The sequence below is a fragment of the Bombina bombina genome, chromosome 6 (genome assembly GCF_027579735.1).
Source record: "Bombina bombina isolate aBomBom1 chromosome 6, aBomBom1.pri, whole genome shotgun sequence".
NCBI lineage: Eukaryota > Metazoa > Chordata > Amphibia > Anura > Bombinatoridae > Bombina > Bombina bombina.
The window spans coordinates 1,119,968,803-1,119,981,403 of NC_069504.1; the positions used below are offsets into that span (position 1 = coordinate 1,119,968,803).

The following is a 12,601-nucleotide window of genomic DNA, read 5'->3' on the forward strand; positions in this document are numbered from 1 at the left end:
ATTTGATTGTCTAAATCTGTCCATTACTGGATTTAAGGTCATATTGAAATCTCCCAAAATAATTAGGTTTTGCCCTTGTAGAGGAAGTAGTTTTTTCTCTATTTTGTCCCAAAATATTTTATCGGTTTTGTTAGGTCCGTATATATTGCAGAAAGACCAGATACAGTTACCCATTCGTAACTGTAATATGATATAGCGACCTTCTGGGTCCAATTCATTTTTTATTATCTCATATTCCAGATCTCTGTGCAATAAGATGGCTACTCCGCGGCTACGTTTATCGCAGGGTGTAGCAATAATCTCTTTCAACCAATTACTCTTGAGTTTTAGAATTTCTGGGCCTTTCAGGTGAAGTTCTTGTAAGAACATAATGTCTGCTTTTTGTTTTTTCAATAATTTCAAGATATTTTTCCTCTTAATCAGGGAGGTAACCCCTCCCACGTTCCATGAAACTAAATTAAGCATTTCTTAACCATTTGTGGTTGAAAGAGGAGTATGGAGGACGGGGGAAAGCAGAGAGGAGAAGAAAAAAAAAAAAAAAAAGATAAAAAGAGCCCAACCCTACACTCGAGGGGGTCCATTGGACTATATCAAATGGGTCTCCCGCAATCAAATTTAAAAACAAAACATACATATAACCAGCAAAAATGAAACTTCTGATTATCCTTATTACTTCATGCCTGTTAAATCTCTTAAGGAAAAAATAAAAGCCCAACTTCTCTATCACCATAGACAACTTAATACTTTGTTCAGTAATTTACCTTTTACTTATCTTTTAGCACTAGCATTTTTAGTGTTATGTTGTGGTACCTGAATATTATGTTCTGAGAAAAATGCTTTAGCTTCAGCACAGTTATTTAGGATAATGTTGTTACCTTCTATGTCTTCTACAACAATTTTGGCGGGGTATCTTAAACTGGCTTTGTAACTATTTTGAATTAACGATGTACAAAATGGCGCCATACTCTTTCTCTTGTCTGCAGTTTCAATAGAATAATCTTGAAAAAGGTATATTTGCGCAGAACCTAACATTAGTGGGTTATGGTTTCTATATGCCCGCATTATATCAACTTTTTCCTGAAAATTTAGAAACTTTACCATAACCATTCTGGGTCTCGTGTAACCGTCTTGATATTTTATGTTAGTACCTGTTCTATGAGCTCTTTCAATCTGTAATTTCCCATTTTGGAGTGGTAGTCCCAATAACTTAGGTAATGTTATGGCAGCAAATGAGATAAGATCTTTATATTCATTAACTTCTGGTAGACCAATTATTCTGATATTACTTCGTCTAGATCTATCCTCTCTAAGTCTTGGATTTTGTTTTGTAAGGTCTTGATTGTCTCAGCTGTTTTTTTATTGGCTGCCTCTTGTATATTCGATACATCTTCTAGGTCTGAAACCCGTCTCTCTACCTCAGACATTCGATGTGCGAATTGTCTGACTTCTGTTGTGAGGGTAGTGATCTCGTTTCTAATTGTTTTAAATTGTGGCATTATCATATCTGCCAATTTGTCTAGTGTTATTTGTGAATCAGCTATGGGGCTCTCCTCATTTATATCTGGTTTTTCAGAGACGGTTTCCTGTAATGACTTAGTTTTTTTATCTCTTTTTGGTGGCATAGCTGGTGACCTAGTTTTTGCGTTTGTAATATATTTATCCATACCCTGTTAATGGAACAGCAAATACAATTTATACCTGTACTAATAATATATCTAAAAAAAAAAATAGTGAATCTTAAAAGAGGTGAACCTGTGTGGGGCAAAATCTCTCCCCCCTGATATATGAACCTTAAGTGTATTGTGAACCTTGAATGTGGAATTTCCCTTCCCCTTTTTTTTTTTTTTTTTTTTTTTTTAGTGTGATCCCCCCTCCTTTGGTGAAAGAGAGGGTCTTATCTACAATATACCCTAACTAAGAAAAGAAAAAAAAAACAATAAAGAACAAAAACTGTCCCGACAAAAACTTTTGGACTCTTGTAAAACAATCAGTGATTTAGTATAGTGTGAAAAACACAGTGCTGAAAATTAGTGCAAAACAATGAGCAAGTGAGGATACTAGATCATTAACTTAAGGGTATTTGACCTATATTAACTAGTCACCCTTTTTAAGGGCAGCAAAATGATATTTTACCAGGCACCTTGGGGCCCAGTTTAAGCTGACACGCTCAAACCAGTTTCTGAGACAAATGGTCAATATAGGAGAATTATAAACAGTACACCCTGTCTCTAATCGAAAGACATGTTTTAGACATAGAACCGAAATGTTGCTCCAACAAACACATGCATCAAACCACAACACGGCACAAATAACCAGATGTCAGTATCAAAATATCTTCTACTTATTGTAGCTGGATTTAGTACAGAAGACATCAATAGTATATGACCATCTTTAAAACGAAGGCTGTAATGTGCTGCACATTAACCCTTACAGTGCCAAACTAACAGATTTACTAACAGATTTTTTTTTTTTTTTTTTTTCCCCTCTACAGGACGTTAATAGGCCTGTTTTGTGTCCATCCTATGAAGTAATGCAGTCCTTTAGACTTGACTATCCGACCTGGAGTTTTTAGGGTACTAAGCTGCTTTTTTTTTTTTTTTTTTTCCCCCTCCACAACAATGCACAAAGCTCAATTTCTGTGTTGCATCTATGTAGTATGGATGAAAGTTTGAGCCTTATATGTCCATCTCGAGGTTTAAAGACTAATAAGCCCCTTTTTTTTCCTTTATATGCTTGCGACAGGGTAATGTTAGTGCTCTGTAATGCTTCCGTATCGCTCTCAAACAATCCTGGGATTATAGCTCTATTAACTGTTTATCAAGTACCCTTGTGCGGTATGAAGTAGAGCAGATATCACAGCCCTTGTATCCTGGGGTTATACCGCTTTTGAATATTTATCCGGTTGCCCTTCTGTGGTGTAGAGAACAACAAATGTCAAGGCATATGAAGTGTGCGTTATACTTGCGGTTTTAAAGAGGGTTTTTCTTTTCTTTTCCTCGAGGCTGCTGTGTGACTGTATCTCTGCCAGGGCTCCCACAGGCCAACACACCACACGGGACACCTCCCCCGTGGCGTAGAAACCTGCTGCCACCTTCTGCCACCGGATACGTCTGCAGTCAGGGATGTAGGTTCCTTCCCGAAGCTCTTCCCCTCCGCAATATTAGCGTGGTGTAGAACCAAGCGTTCAGCGCCTTTTAGAGCAAAGTACTGTCTGTAGTATTTTTCCCCAGAAAACAGGGCTGCTACATAAGCCGGTATCAGCGCCACCTGATCACTATAGCGCAATGGAACTTCCTCTAAGCAGCGGCCACCAGGTTTCACCTCCAAGGGCACCGGGTTCCACCTCCTCGGGCAGTTTGATAGGGCCAAAAAACTGCCAACAGGATCAATGCTGCTTGTGTGTAGTTGCTCTCACTCTGTCCGTGCAGAGTCAACGCACCGGATGTTGACGTGTGCGCCTCCCAGGAAGCTCCGAAGTATAACTTTTTACACAGAACTCACTCTGCTGAGCTGAGGAAATTGTGAGGTAAAATATCTTATATCAGGGGATATTTTCCTGTCAGCTTTTTACAGTTATACTACATCAGTTTCAAGTGATTTAGCATATGAGTATTATGTCCCTTTAAGTATTTTATGTCACATTGTATATTGAGGATGGAACACATTTCTCAGTAACAAAGTTTGCTATATTCTGTCAAGGAGTGTTAACCATTTTGTTTAAGATTTTTGTAAATATATTCACAAATTGTCAGAGAATATTTATTTATATGTCTTATGTTGGATACAAATGGTGACTGTAAAATGAATTATTGTTGATACAGATAAAATATATAACCAATGCTAAAGTTTTTACAGAATAATTAGCTACTGATGCCCTCTCACGTGTTTGTACTGCGTGAATGTTTATACTCTGGGACAGGATTAATTTGCACTATGGTGTGGGATTCGGTGTTAAGGACCCATAGAATATTTAAGCTAGATATGATCAAGTAAAATATGACCAATTTAGTATAAAGGGATAATTCCACCTTAAAATGGAGCACATCAGCCATGCTGGAGGAGTGACCTCGTCCGAGGAATTAAAGGGACAGGGACAGTCTACTCCAGAATTTGTATTGTATAAAAAGATAGATAATCCCTTTTATTACCCATTCCCCAGTTTTGCAGAACCAACACTGTTATATTAATGTACTTTTTACCTCTGCAGTTACCTTGTATCTAAGCCTCTGCAGACTGCCCCCTTATTTCAGTTCTTCTGACAGACTTGCATTTTAGCCAATCAGTGCTGGCTCACAAATAACTCCATGAGCACAATGTTATCGCTATGGTACACATGAACTAGTGCTGTCTAGCTGTGAAAAACTTTCAAAATGAACTGAGATAAGAGGCAGCCTTTAAGGGTTTGGAAATTAGCATATGAGCCTACCTAGGTTTAGCTTTAAACAAAGAATATGAATAAAACAAAGCATATTTGATTATAAATGTAAATTGGAAAGCCTAAAATTGCATGCCCTACCTGAATCATGAACGTTTCATTTTGACTAGGCTATCCCTTTAACCAATGATGTTGAGGTTTTAGTAGAGTATCAGCTAGGAGTCCGGCTTAAAACTGATGTTCTCAAAGTCCCATACCATTGCTGCTTGTATTTTCTGTGCAATTATTATTAAAGGCTAAGTTTTACATAGTGCTCCTCCGTTGTTTCTCTTCTGTAGATTCTGTATGTGCCTTATTGAGTCTACACAGGAACAATACAGGTAACTGCAATATTTCCAAATGGCTAAGTAATTTGTTCAAAATACCCGGTTAGGAAGGGGTTAGAGAAAAACGTGCCCATTATTATAGAAGCTTACACTTAAAGGGACACTGAACCCAAATGTTTTCTTTTGTGATTCAGATAGACCATGCAAATTTAAGCAACTTTTTAATTTACTCCTATTATAAAATTTTCTTCCTTCTCTTGGTATCTTTATTTGAAATGCAAGAATGTAAGTTTAGATACCGGCCCATTTTTGGTGAATAACCTGGGTTATTCTTGCTGATTGGTGGATAAATTCATCCACCAATAAAAAAAAAGTGCTGTCCAGAGTACTAAAACAAAAAAGAAGCTTAGATTCCTTCTTTTTCAAATAAAGATAGCAAGTGAATGAAGAAAAATTGATAATAGGAGTAAATTAGAAAGTTGCCTAAAATTGCTGCTCTATCTGAATCACGAAAGAAAAAATTTGGGTTCAGTGTCCCTTTAAGCTTGAAGGCAATTAGGGCACATTTTTAAAATTAACCAGAGATCTGTTCTCTGGTTAATTTTAGGAGTGGTAATTGCTACCGCAAGCTCACGGTAGCATTAAACAGCCACTTGTAATGGCTGGTTATTTATCGTGCGCTATAAATGGGCGAATTTGCCTATTTATGGGCGAGCGATTAATTAGTGCTCCACTTATAATCTAGTATGCTAGGCTCAGTATTGTTAAAATTGACGTGCTCTAACTGTTTACATTACAATATCCATTCCAAAGTGTATGTTTTAGGATCAGAGGTGAATGATATTTGAATGTAAAACTTGTCGTAACCCTTCCAGTTTTGTATCCAAATCATTTGCGCAGCTGTTTCACTTATTGTTTTTTCTTTAAAGCACTTTATTACCAAACTCAGCCAAATGACGGACTAATAATTACATTCGTTCATCGACTTATAAAAATGGCCAATCCTTTAAGAGCAGAAGTAGTGAAGCTTTATAAAAACGTAAGTGCTGTGTCTAAGATACCGAATGCCAATAATTATCTTAAATAGTAACTGTCCTGTTTTTTTTTCATTTACTTTGTTTGTTTGTTTTAAAGCTCCTGTTCCTTGGACGAGAATATCCAAAAGGTGAAAGTTATTTTAAAGAACGTCTGAAAAAAGCTTTTATGAAAAACAAGGATGTCAACGATCCTGAAAAGATTAGAGAACTCATTACACGGGGAGAATTTGTTATCAAAGAGATTGAAGCGTTATACTATCTTAGGAAGTACCGAGCAATGAAGCAGCGTTATTATGCAGACAATCAGAATGCAGAACAGAGCAAATCTGATACTCATTGAGAAACACTTGTTGGGGTAAATGATTACATTTATTTGTGTTTATTATTTTTAAAGCATAACTTTGTGCATTTATAGGAGATCTTGAAGTTAAAGGGATATTAAACACAAAATTTCATTCCCCATAAAGAGTCATATTACAAGTAATACGCTATTTTTAGTTTGGATCGTGATAACCAATATTGTGACCGTAATAAGTTGTGCACGTATCACAAGTTGAAAGTAAATGTGTTCGCTCAAGCGCAAACTAAATTAGCGTGCATCGGGTTTACACGTGTTGAGCCCTAGCATAAAGTGTAAAAGTTAAAAAAAAAAATTGCACCAAGCACAACATAAGTACATTAAAAGTTTTATACTCCTATATACATCATATATAAACTATCTGATAAAAATATTCATCAATATATGTTTTTTTTATATAGAAGGATTAAAAGGAATATTGTATGCGACAAGTTGTTTGACCGGAAAGGGGTATAGAGATATATATGTCTAAATGTATGTGTGTGTATTTATGTATGTATATATATATATATATATATACATATATATATATTCTCACACACACACTTTGGAGCCCTTTCCACTCAAATACCTTAAAAGCTGAAAAATAATTTTTAATCAATCTTAATATTTTATAATGTGTTTTTACTGTAAGTATTTCTCTTGTTAAGTGTATCCAGTCCACGGATCATCCATTACTTGTGGGATATTCTCCTTCCCAACAGGAAGTTGCAAGAGGATCACCCACAGCAGAGCTGCTATATAGCTCCTCCCCTCACTGCCATATCCAGTCATTCTCTTGCAACTCTCAACTAAGATGGAGGTTGTAAGAGGACTGTGGTGTTTTATACTTAGTTTATTTCTTCAATCAAAAGTTTGTTATTTTTAAATGGTACCGGAGTGTACTGTTTATCTCAGGCAATATTTAGAAGAAGAATCTGCCTGCGTTTTCTATGATCTTAGCAGAAGTAACTAAGATCCTTTGCTGTTCTCACATATTCTGAGGAGTGAGGTAACTTCAGAGGGGGAATAGCGTGCAGGTTTTCCTGTAATAAGGTATGTGCAGTTAAAATATTTTTCTAGGGATGGAATTTGCTAGAAAATGCTGCTGATACAGAAGTAATGTAAGTAAAGCCTTAAATGCAGTGATAGCGACTGGTATCAGGCTTATTAATAGAGATACATACTCTTATAAAAGTGTATTTTAAAAGGTTTGCTGGCATGTTTAATCGTTTTTTACATATGTTTGGTGATAAAACTTATTGGGGCCTAGTTTTTTCCACATGGCTGTCTTGAATTTTGCCTAAAAAACAGTTCCATGAGGCTTCCCACTGTTGTAATATGAGTGGGAGGGGCCTATTTTGGCGTTTTTTGCACAGCAAAAATTACAGACACAGACATCCAGCTTCTTCCTGCATGATCCAGGACTTCTCTGAAGGGCTCAAAAGGCTTCAAAAGTCATATTGAGGGAGGTAAAAAGCCACAGTAGAGCTGTGGCAGTTGTTGTGACTGTTTAAAAAACGTTTTTGTCATTTGTTATTCCGTTTTTGGTATTAAGGGGTTAATCATCCATTTGCAAGTGGGTGCAATGCTCTGCTAACTTATTACATACACTGTAAAAATTTCGTTAGTGTAACTGCATTTTTTCACTGTTATTTCAAAATTTGGGAAAAATTTGTGTTTCTTAAAGGCGCAGTAACGTTTTTTATATTGCTTGTAAACTTGTATTAAAGTGTTTTCCAAGCTTGCTAGTCTCATTGCTAGTCTGTTTAAACATGTCTGACACAGAGGAACCTACTTGTTCATTATATTTGAAAGTCATGGTGGAGCCCCATAGGAGAATGTGTACTAAATGTATTGATATCACCTTAAACAGTTAAGATCAGTCTTTATCTATAAAAGAATTATCACCAGAGGGTTCTGTCGAGGGGGAAGTTATGCCGACTAACTCTCCCCACGTGTCAGACCCTTCGTCTCCCACTCAGGGGACGCACGCCAATATGGCGCCAATTACATCAGGGACGCCCATAGCGATTACCTTGCAGGACATGGCTGCAATCATGAATAATACCCTGTCAGAGGTATTATCTAGATTGCCTGAATTAAGAGGCAAGCGCGATAGCTCTGGGGTTAGGAGAGATACAGAGCGCGCAAATGCTGTTAGAGCCATGTCTGATACTGTGTCACAGTATGCAGAATATGAGGACGGAGAGCTTCAGTCTGTGGGTGACATCTCTGACTCGGGGAAACCTGATTCAGAGATTTCTAATTTTAAATTTAAGCTTGAGAACCTCCGTGTATTGCTTGGGGAGGTATTAGCTGCTCTGAATGACTGTAACACAGTTGCAATTCCAGAGAAATTGTGTAGGCTGGATAGATACTATGCGGTGCCGGTGTGTACTGACGTTTTTCCTATACCTAAAAGGCTTACAGAAATTATTAGCAAGGAGTGGGATAGACCCGGTGTGCCCTTTTCCCCACCTCCTAAATTTAGAAAAAATGTTTCCAATAGACGCCACTACACGGGACTTATGGCAGACGGTCCCTAAGGTGGAGGGAGCAGTTTCTACTTTAGCAAAGCGTACCACTATCCCGGTTGAGGACAGTTGTGCTTTTTCAGATCCAATGGATAAAAAATTGGAGGGTTACCTTAAGAAAATGTTAATTCAACAAGGTTTTATTTTACAGCCCCTTGCATGCATTGCGCCTGTCACTGCTGCGGCGGCATTCTGGTTTGAGGCCCTGGAAGAGGCCATCCAGACAGCTCCATTGAATGAAATTATTGACAAGCTTAGAACGCTTAAGCTAGCTAACTCATTTGTTTCTGATGTCATTGTTCATTTGACTAAACTAACGGCTAAGAATTCCGGATTCGCCATCCAGGCGCGTAGGGCGCTATGGCTTAAATCCTGGTCAGCTGACGTGACTTCAAAGTCTAAATTACTCAACATTCCTTTCAAGGGGCAGACCTTATTCGGGCCTGGCTTGAAGGAAATTATTGCTGACATTACTGGAGGCAAGGGTCATACCCTTCCTCAAGGCAGGGCCAAATCAAAGGCCAAACAGTCTAATTTTCGTACCTTTCGAAATTTCAAGGCAGGAGCAGCATCAACTTCCTCCGATTCAAAACAAGAGGGAACTGTTGCTCATTCGAGACAGGCCTGGAAACCTAACCAGTCCTGGAACAAGGGCAAGCAGGCCAGAAAGCCTGCTGCTGCCCCCAAGACAGCATGAAGGAACGGCCCCCTATCCGGAAACGGATCTAGTGGGGGGCAGACTTTCTCTCTTCGCCCAGGCGTGGGCAAGAGATGTTCAGGATCCCTGGGCATTGGAGATCATATCTCAGGGATATCTTCTGGACTTCAAAGCTTCTCCTCCACAAGGGAGATTTCATCTTTCAAGGTTATCAGCAAACCAGATAAAGAAAGAGGCATTCCTAAGCTGTGTGCAAGACCTCCTAGTAATGGGAGTGATCCATCCAGTTCCGCGGACGGAACAAGGACAGGGATTTTATTCAAATCTGTTTGTGGTTCCCAAGAAAGAGGGAACCTTCAGACCAATCTTGGATCTAAAGATCTTAAACAAATTCCTCAGAGTTCCATCATTCAAAATGGAAACTATTCGGACCATCCTACCCATGATCCAAGAGGGTCAGTACATGACCACAGTGGACTTAAAGGATGCCTACCTTCACATACCGATTCACAAAGATCATCATCGGTTTCTATGGTTTGCCTTTCTAGACAGGCATTACCAATTTGTAGCTCTTCCCTTCGGGTTGGCCACTGCCCCGAGAATTTTTACAAAGGTTCTGGGCTCACTTCTGGCGGTTCTAAGACCGCGAGGCATAGCGGTGGCTCCGTATCTAGACGACATCCTGATACAGGCGTCAATCTTTCAAATTGCCAAGTCTCATACAGAGATAGTTCTGGCATTTCTGAGGTCGCATGGGTGGAAAGTGAACGTGGAAAAGAGTTCTCTATCACCACTCACAAGAGTCTCCTTCCTAGGGACTCTTATAGATTCTGTAGAGATGAAAATTTACCTGACGGAGTCCAGGTTATCAAAACTTCTAAATGCTTGCCGTGTCCTTCATTCCATTCCATGCCCGTCAGTGGCTCAGTGCATGGAAGTAATCGGCTTAATGGTAGCGGCAAATGGACATAGTGCCATTTGAGCGCCTGCATCTCAGACCGCTGCAATTATGCATGCTAAGTCAGTGGAATGGGGATTACTCAGATTTGTCCCCTTTACTAAATCTGGATCAAGAGACCAGAGATTCTCTTCTCTGGTGGCTTTCTCAGATCCATCTGTCCAAGGGTATGACCTTTCGCAGGCCAGATTGGACGATTGTAACAACAGATGCCAGCCTTCTAGGTTGGGGCGCAGTCTGGAACTCCCTGAAGGCTCAGGGATCGTGGACTAAATATTCTGGAGTTAAGAGCAATATTCAATGCTCTTCTAGCTTGGCCTCAGTTAGCAACACTGAGGTTCATCAGATTTCAGTCGGACAACATCACGACTGTGGCTTACATCAACCATCAAGGGGGAACCAGGTCTCACTCTTGCCACCTGTCAGCGATCCACATCCCAGGCGTAGAGAACTGGGAGGCGGATTTTCTAAGTCGTCAAACTTTTCATCCGGGGGAGTGGGAACTCCATCCAGAGGTGTTTGCTCAACTGGTCCATTGTTGGGGCAAACCAGAACTGGATCTCATGGCGTCTCGCCAGAACGCCAAGCTTCCTTGTTACGGATCCAGGTCCAGGGACCCGGGAGCAACGCTGATAGATGCTCTAGCAGCTCCTTGGTTCTTCAACCTGGCCTATGTGTTTCCACCGTTTCCTCTGCTCCCTCGACTGATTGCCAAAATCAAACAGGACAGAGCATCAGTGATTCTGATTGCGCCTGCGTGGCCACGCAGGACCTGGTATGCAGACCTAGTGGACATGTCATCTCTTCCACCATGGACTCTGCCTCTGAAGCAGGACCTTCTAATACAAGGTCCTTTCAATCATCCAAATCTAATTTCTCTGATACTGACTGCATGGAGATTGAACGCTTGATTCTATCAAGGCGTGGCTTCTCCGAGTCAGTCATTGATACCTTTAATACAGGCTCAGAAGCCTGTCACCAGGAAAATCTACCATAAGATATGGCGTAAATATCTTTATTGGTGTGAATCCAAGAGTTACTCATGGAGTAAGGTTAGGATTCCTAGGATATTGTCCTTTCTCCAAGAGGGTTTGGACAAACGCTTATCAGCTAGTTCTTTAAAAGGACAGATCTCTGCTCTGTCTATTCTTTTGCACAAGCGTCTGGCAGAAGTTCCAGACGTCCAGGCATTTTGTCAGGCTTTGGTTAGGATTAAGCCTGTGTTTAAAACTGTTGCTCCCCCGTGGAGCTTAAACTTGGTTCTTAAAGTTCTTCAGGGAGTTCCGTTTGAACCCCTTCATTCCATTGATATTAAACTTTTATCTTGGAAAGTTCTGTTTTTGATGGCTATTTCCTCGGCTCGAAGAGTCTCTGAGTTATCTGCCTTACATTGTGATTCTCCTTATCTGATTTTTCATTCAGACAAGGTAGTTCTGCGTACCAAACCTGGGTTTTTACCTAAGGTGGTTTCTAACAGGAATATCAATCAAGAGATTGTTGTTCCATCATTGTGTCCTAATCCTTCTTCAAAGAAGGAACGTCTTTTGCATAATCTGGACGTAGTCCGTGCCTTGAAGTTTTACTTACAGGCTACTAAAGATTTTCGTCAAACATCTGCCCTGTTTGTCGTTTACTCTGGACAGAGGAGAGGTCAAAAAGCTTCGGCAACCTCTCTCTCCTTTTGGCTTCGGAGCATAATACGCTTAGCCTATGAGACTGCTGGACAGCAGCCCCCTGAAAGGATTACAGCTCATTCTACTAGAGCTGTGGCTTCCACCTGGGCCTTTAAAAATGAGGCATCTGTTGAACAGATTTGCAAGGCTGCGACTTGGTCTTCGCTTCAGACCTTTTCAAAATTTTACAAATTTGACACTTTTGCTTCTTCGGAGGCTGTTTTTGGGAGAAAGGTTCTACAGGCAGTGGTTCCTTCCGTTTAAGTTCCTGCCTTGTCCCTCCCATCATCCGTGTACTTTAGCTTTGGTATTGGTATCCCACAAGTAATGGATGATCCGTGGACTGGATACACTTAACAAGAGAAAACATAATTTATGCTTACCTGATAAATTTATTTCTCTTGTAGTGTATCCAGTCCACGACCCGCCCTGTCCTTTTAAGGCAGGTCTAAATTTTAATTAAACTACAGTCACCACTGCACCCTATGGTTTCTCCTTTCTCGTCTTGTTTCGGTCGAATGACTGGATATGGCAGTGAGGGGAGGAGCTATATAGCAGCTCTGCTGTGGGTGATCTTCTTGCAACTTCCTGTTGGGAAGGAGAATATCCCACAAGTAATGGATGATCCGTGGACTGGATACACTACAAGAGAAATACATTTATCAGGTAAGCATAAATTATGTTTTTACATTCCAATGTT

The 12,601-nt window shown here is 39.9% G+C and overlaps 1 protein-coding gene across 2 annotated transcripts in view; it reads left to right on the forward strand.

Moving 5' to 3' along the window:
- The window catches only part of ETFRF1 (electron transfer flavoprotein regulatory factor 1), a 62,713-nt gene that overhangs the window by 14,131 nt on the left and 35,981 nt on the right, over window positions 1-12,601 (forward strand). For both annotated transcript variants that reach the window (XM_053719085.1, XM_053719084.1), the window contains exons 2-4: window positions 4,714-4,755; window positions 5,631-5,740; window positions 5,836-6,093. In XM_053719085.1, the coding sequence (XP_053575060.1) occupies window positions 5,696-5,740; window positions 5,836-6,078 (288 nt within the window). In that variant the 5' untranslated portion in view covers window positions 4,714-4,755; window positions 5,631-5,695 and the 3' untranslated portion in view covers window positions 6,079-6,093. The remainder of the gene's footprint in view (window positions 1-4,713; window positions 4,756-5,630; window positions 5,741-5,835; window positions 6,094-12,601) is intronic.